The sequence below is a fragment of the Tenrec ecaudatus genome, chromosome 1, assembly GCF_050624435.1.
Source record: "Tenrec ecaudatus isolate mTenEca1 chromosome 1, mTenEca1.hap1, whole genome shotgun sequence".
NCBI classification, from domain to species: Eukaryota; Metazoa; Chordata; class Mammalia; order Afrosoricida; family Tenrecidae; genus Tenrec; species Tenrec ecaudatus.
Genome location: NC_134530.1, coordinates 311,407,413 through 311,414,399, shown reverse-complemented (window position 1 = coordinate 311,414,399; position 6,987 = coordinate 311,407,413). Strand labels below are relative to the sequence as shown.

Here is a 6,987-nt window from a genome sequence, read left to right as displayed (position 1 = left end):
TCTGGCTAGTTTAGATAGGTACTTGCAACTGGTAAATTAGAATATATATCTCAAGGTTACTGTTCAGTCTCTGTTGCCAAGTTCCAAATCTACTCCCCACTAATCAATTCAAAGCCTCCCACACAAGCTCCTGAAAGGTCCAAGGCACTCATCAAGTGTGAGCTCTTTTGAAGAGAATGGAAGGTGGCCCTGAAAAGGGCCTTTCAATGTTGGACATGTTGGAGAGTCGCTCAGCTGCCGAAGCCATAGAGGGTGCGTCCCTGGCGCTTGAGCGCGTAGACCACGTCCATGGCCGTGACCGTCTTGCGCTTGGCGTGCTCCGTGTAGGTGACGGCGTCGCGGATCACGTTCTCCAGGAACACCTTGAGGACGCCGCGCGTCTCCTCGTAGATGAGCCCCGAGATGCGCTTGACGCCGCCGCGCCGAGCCAGCCGGCGGATGGCGGGCTTGGTGATGCCCTGGATGTTGTCGCGGAGCACCTTGCGGTGCCGCTTGGCGCCGCCTTTGCCCAGACCCTTCCCGCCTTTGCCGCGACCAGACATGGCGACTAAGGGAAATTAAAATGACTACCGGTAAAGCCCATTTAAAGCAAATTTGCAGACCTTGTTGAGAACTGAAAGACTGAGACGCCGGAAACTGCCCTGAGTTCCTGTGCCTTTCCCCACGGGGCTGACGGGAGAAGGATGTAGTTTCAGGAGGTTGGTGTTGGAACTCCAACATAGCACTAATGATTTCCAAAGGGACTTTCAGCAGCTGTCGGTCAGAAATTTAATTGCGAGCTTTCTGGGTGCTTACATATAAATCGTTTACTCCTAAGCGTTTGAGGCGGTGTCTAGAACCTAGAAGAAAAGTGTATTCCGTGTTAGGTAGGAAGCGGACATGGCAGCAGGCAAGACAGGACTACAGGTTTGTAACGACGAGATGCACACTGTCCACAGGAATGCTCTCCTCACTCACACATGCATTGTTTGAACCTCTCACAGTCGCTGGATCTCACGGTTCGTTGTTCTCTTTCCGTATTATATTTGCTCCCTCTCCACCAACTCAGCTCTCCATGCCTCATCCTCTCTACCCCACCGCGCTGTAGCTGGCTCGCTCAGACTGAAGCATGGTCATCCCCCTCTCGAGGAATCTACAGCTAGCATTATCTTAGAGGTGCTAACCAGAAGACTGAACAGAGGGAATGTCTTTTAATGTTACTGCTTAGACATATGTATTCTTATCTATGTAACTGTGTGTGTGTGTGCCAGAGAGAAAGAAAGTGCACACCCACGACCTGCTCAATTATGCATTTTACCATACGGATCTATGTATCAATATGTATGTGTGTTACTATCATTCTGGATTCTTAAATCATAGCAAATATTTGCTGAACTGATTGCAGGAAACCATTATGAAAAGATAGATGATGTCTCAAGAATACAATTGAATGTCCAAACTAGCAGTGGATTGTTTTATTATATAGTTACCAAGTACCCACCATATTGTCCTAAAGTACATTGTTCAACTCAGCCAAGTACCACACCCAAAAAATTACAATTGCTTTTAAACAAAATTTACTTTTGAACTCATTAAGGTATGAGCAGCAATATCTAAGAAATTGTGTACCGATTGTGATGCATCAGCCCTGCTGACACAGTGGATTACCAGTTGTCCTGCCAACTGAAGGTCAGTAGTTTAATTCCACTAACCGATTCACCAGAGAAAGATGAGAAATATATTGCTCACAAAATTATTTACAGGCTCAGAACCACACAGGGGCAATGCTGCTTTATCCTTTACAGTTACTATGAGTCATAATGAACTCCGTAGACATGCTCAATGACCAAGCCACTAGAGTGGCCAGAGAGCAAAAAACATACTGCCTTGGGAAATAAAAAATGCTAAGTAAAAAATACATTAAAAAATAAAATTTAAAAAATTTTAAATGCTAAGTAATACTAAGTACAACTATCAAGCATTAAAGAATTGTTGCAATTTTTTAAAAATAGTTAAGACACAAGAAATTTTAAAAATAAAATTAGTTCTATAATGGGTTGTTTAAGTCCATGCCAGACTTCTAGAGGGTGTGGGCCACTGTACTCCATCGGCCCACCTCAGGTGCTATCTAACTTTCCCAAGGGCCTTTGTTTTTCGTTCTGATTCCTGTACAATGGTTGGTCTCCTAATTCAAGGCTTGTGTACTTCATTATCATGTGGGGGCAGTGCTAGTCAATGGATCAAGTCAGACAATTTGGGATGGGTCATCCAAATCGCTAATTTTCCTTGATATGATAGGTGGACTGGATCAGGTGGGATGTGGTGAGGATGAGTCATCTGCAAATAACTGGTGGACTGAATGGCTCCAGTGAGATCATTCAGAACAGGTCATCCAGGCCTCTTGCTGATCCTGACAAGTTCCATTTAGCTCTCCTTCTATACCTATATTCCCTAAACCAGGAAATTGACCTTGCAAAACCTTCCTAACCACTACAGAGCTTATTCGATTCTCACGATTTTTACTTACAATTGTGCATATATATGCCTCTATATAATGATATACCATGTATGTGAACCCAGTTAGGGATTACCATGGAAGGAAAAAAAATTAACCAAACACACTCATTGCCATCAACTTGATTTCATCTCCTAGCAACCGAATAAGGAAAAAGGAGACTCACTCAATGACAGATAGTTTTGAGTCAGCATGCTCTGAGGCACATAGGAGCTGACCCTATGGGTTGACCACTTGGTTCTGGAGTGATTAAAGTCATTGTGACCGTACAGAGCAGGGTAGAATTATCCTGTTTCTGAGGCTGTAAATCTTTATGGGAGTAGAAAGCCTGATCTTTCTCCTATGGCTGGTGGTTTCAAACTGCTGACCTAAACTGTTAGCATCCTCAGGAAAAACCATCTATGCCACAAGGGCATTGTAACCCTGATGGTGGAGTGCTTACATGATGGGATGCTAACCTTGTAGTTCAAAACTACCAACCACTCTGTGAGAGGACGAAGCTTTCTGCAACGGAAAGTTACGGTCTCAGAAAGTATTGGGCAGTTCTACCTGGTCCTATCATAACCTTGTTGGGGAGTTACATTTCCTGCTTGACAGAAGAGCTCTTAAGATGGTCCAGGTGACTTGAACTGTCTTCTTTAACAAGGATTTTTCACTTATAAAGTGACCACTTTACAAGATCCGTGTTACATGCTGGGCAGCCCCATGTGAAAAAGAGGTTTTTTCCTCCTGTAAAGTTTCAGTCTCAGGAGTCCTAGGGCATCGCCTCTGTCCTAGGATGTCACTGTGAGGTATGATTGACCTGATGGCCATGAGGACTTTGTTGTTGTTTTGTTTGTTTGAGTACACTTTCCTTTCCTCACTTACTTCTGTTTCAATACTTAAATTCTAAAATTTTCTGAAGGACATAGAGCAGCGGTTCTCAACCTGTGGATCACGACCCCTGTGGGAGTTGAACGACCCTTTCACAGGAGTCACCCAATTCATAACAGTAGCAAGATTATAGTTATGAAGTAGCAATGAAAATAATTTTATGGTTGGGGTGTCACCACAACATGAGGAACTGTATGAAAGGGTCACAGCATGAGGAAGGTTGAGAACTACTGACATAGAGGTATCTAACAGCTTACGGGTATTACTATCGGCCCTCACAAGGGTTGAGATTTCTATTTCTAAATTTATATTATGAGTGGCTATACATATCCGTTCTGAAACCATCGTAATCATTGGCATTGTGCAGTATGACAGGAACATAATACATGTGTCCCTCTGGAGACAAACATGGGATGCACAAAATGGGGGGGTTCATATATTTTTCTCCCACCACCTCTAAATTCCTTGTGGGTTGACTATCCTAATGCCTCTCCTAGATCCCCGGGTTTGCTCTTGTTTTCTGCCCAGTCAGACCACAGGTAGCACAACACAACACAACTTGACACTGGGAAAGCAGTGCACCCCATCAATTAAGTGGCATCCCCATTTTCTGTTACTTCCCCTAAAAATATATTTCTTTGTGAAGAGGCGAGTAGATGACCAGCAAGCTGCCCCTCCTTCAACAGCTCTCAGCATGGCTGTTGAGTAACATGGAGCATGTTACTTTGGCGGGTTTCCAGGTGTTGAAGAATACATCCATTCTCTCATCATTTCAAGTACTACTGGATTTCAGATGAGTTCCAGTGTCACGAAATCTGCTTTCTATCAACTTCTGCATTGGGAACCCTCGCGCCATCGTGGGCGATAAATTGGGCTGCTGAGCCGTAAAGTCCGCAGTTTGAACCAACAGCCACTGTGAGAAAGATGAGGCTTTTAATCCCATCAAAATGTACCGCCTCAGAAACCCACTGGGGAAGTCTACTCTGACCTAGAGGATCTACTCTAGGGCAGTGGGTCTTTAATGTCGTTTTGACTGCATTTGTGGAGCTGCCTCCTGAAATCAGGGTTTGAGAGAACATTCACAAAAGCTTTTCCATAGCCCACACCTTCAAGTCCTGGTCCCATAAATTGCCACTACTGCACTTGGATACTTTCAAACCATGTTAGGTCTGAGCAAACCTACTCCTTAAGGACTTTTCACTGAACTGCCCAGCCTCCCCTCAAGTGAGCTAAGTGGAAACTTTTGGCACCAAATGTACAGGGAAAAGCTCCTCCCACCCCCTTCACCATCTTGCACTTGTACTACTACCTACTGCTTACTTTGGCTTCGGTAACCAGCTTCAGCTGACCCCCTTTCTGTGAGAACCCTGAATAACAGGAACTTGTGGTTAGACAATCTCAAGCTAAGATGCAACCAAAATAGAAAAGACAGGGTGAGGAGCAACAGCCACCTGAGAGTTCTGTAAAGTCCCAGGCAGGCTGCCGCCACTCACCAGCTAGGAAAGGCTCCTCTATTGCACATCTTGAGTGGTCTCTCACATCCAGTTTCAGTCCAACAACCCAAGCTGATACTACCCTGGAAGGCCTGCTTGTATACATAAACCAATAGGATTACTGCTATCCAGGCAGCAGAATTATAGTTGCCATTAGGAGTGATGAGGTATTCACCTTAGAATCAGGGTTATTTGGTTTCAAGATTAGGTGACTTGAAATCTATACTGATTTAGTGGTTTGTACTTTTATTTCTTGTGTTTAAATCATTTAATCGGGGGCTCATACAACTCTTATCATAATCCATACATATACATCAGTCGTATACAGCACATCTGTACATTTGTTACCCTCATTCTCAGAACATGTGCTCTCCACGTTAGCCCCTAGCACCAGCTCATTTTTTCCTTCTCCCTCCCCACTGCCCCCTCCCTCAGGAGCCCTTGATCCTTTATAAATTATCTTGTCATGTCTTACACTGCCCAACGTCTCCCTTCACCCACTTTTCTGTTATCCGGCCCCCAGGGAGGAAGTTATATGTAGACCCCTGTAATATTCTCCCTTTCTACTTTTAAATGTTTTCCATGAAATCTAACATTAAGTGGCCAGGCATGATTTAAAACATCTACTTTGTTTCTGGTCGTGAGTTCTTCACTGTAACAATTTCTCCAAGTAACAAGAATAGATACAACGTGGCAAGTGTAGCCAATATGCTAACATCAAATTAGGAAAACACCTTATTTCAGCGGAAACTCATTTGCTCCCGAAGGGGTACTTGCAAATATAACGATTTAAGACTGCATAGTGTTTAACAGGAGACAAGGAAATATGGCACAGGCCTAGTCAGAGGCAGCTTGACCCGCTAGAGAAAGGGGGTCTACGCTGAAACATCACAGCTATGGGGACTGTGGCAACACATGCACGCTCAAGTGTGAAGTGAAGCTCTTTAGAAATGACGAGAATTAGTGAAATTTCAAGTTTACATACTTTCTTTTGCCGCATAAACCACCCGCAATTGCAATATTCAAAAAACTAAAGGTTAAAACCATACAAGGGGGGTGTGGGAAGCAAATTTGTTAATTACAGCATCTTTCGCAGAGAAGATGGGTGGCTCTGAAAAGAGCCTTTGGGTTGAAGACGAGAACTCACTGGAGGGAATTTATGCCCTCTCCCCGCGGATGCGGCGGGCCAGCTGGATGTCCTTGGGCATGATGGTGACGCGCTTGGCGTGGATGGCGCACAGGTTGGTGTCCTCGAAGAGCCCCACCAGGTAGGCCTCGCACGCCTCCTGCAGCGCCATGACGGCCGAGCTCTGGAAGCGCAGGTCCGTCTTGAAGTCCTGCGCGATCTCGCGCACCAGCCGCTGGAAGGGCAGCTTGCGGATCAGCAGCTCCGTGGACTTCTGGTAGCGCCGGATCTCGCGCAGCGCCACGGTGCCGGGCCGGTAGCGGTGGGGCTTCTTCACGCCGCCCGTGGCCGGCGCGCTCTTGCGGGCCGCCTTGGTGGCCAGCTGCTTGCGCGGCGCCTTGCCGCCGGTCGACTTGCGAGCAGTCTGCTTGGTGCGAGCCATGAGGAAGCTTGGGAGTTCAAAGCAATGAGTTAGGCGGCTCCTCCTGCTGCTATTTATAAAGAGACGGTCTTCCTGATTGGCCGGAAAGTTCAAACTGCGCGCTTTGAATTAAATAGCCGAATAAGCCTCGTGATTGGTCAGCAGGATTCACTTTAGGAAATCAGCTAACTGAAATGTGCTTGATTTTCTCCTTTGGTAAAAGGTAACCTTAAATACTTTATTTTAGCTGTGTGAGCACACATTCATGCTGTTCTCACCAGACGAAACGAACTACAAATGCCAAAGGCATGGTTTTGAGAACATTGTGCAAAGGTGATTTTAAACGAACCAAAAACTGCACTATGGCAGGAGATTAATCTTTCTTTCCATTTCTTCTTGTCGCTTTTTGGGTCCAGATTGGGACTGTGGAGTAGACTTTTCATAATTAGACATTGGGGTACCAATAAAGTAGCTTTTTAATGTAAAATGAAAATATCTTTTTAACGGGATAAAGAACCTAGGGAGGTCCCACAGTAACAGCCAATCAAACTGCAGACCTTATTTGCATAAACGCAACTGA

At 45.2% G+C, this 6,987-nt stretch overlaps 2 protein-coding genes across 2 annotated transcripts; both read right to left on the bottom strand.

The window, feature by feature from the left end:
* Positions 1 to 230: 230 nt before the first annotated feature.
* Positions 231 to 542, bottom strand: LOC142437609 (histone H4-like). The gene has a single exon (XM_075540708.1). It carries the CDS (start codon positions 540 to 542, stop codon positions 231 to 233), a length of 312 nt encoding a protein of 103 aa, XP_075396823.1.
* Positions 543 to 5,306: 4,764 nt separating this feature from the next.
* On the bottom strand, positions 5,307 to 6,435 carry LOC142437608 (histone H3.1). The gene has a single exon (XM_075540707.1). It carries the CDS (start codon positions 6,426 to 6,428, stop codon positions 6,018 to 6,020), a length of 411 nt encoding a protein of 136 aa, XP_075396822.1. The 5' UTR covers positions 6,429 to 6,435; the 3' UTR covers positions 5,307 to 6,017.
* Between the last annotated feature and the right edge of the window lie 552 nt (positions 6,436 to 6,987).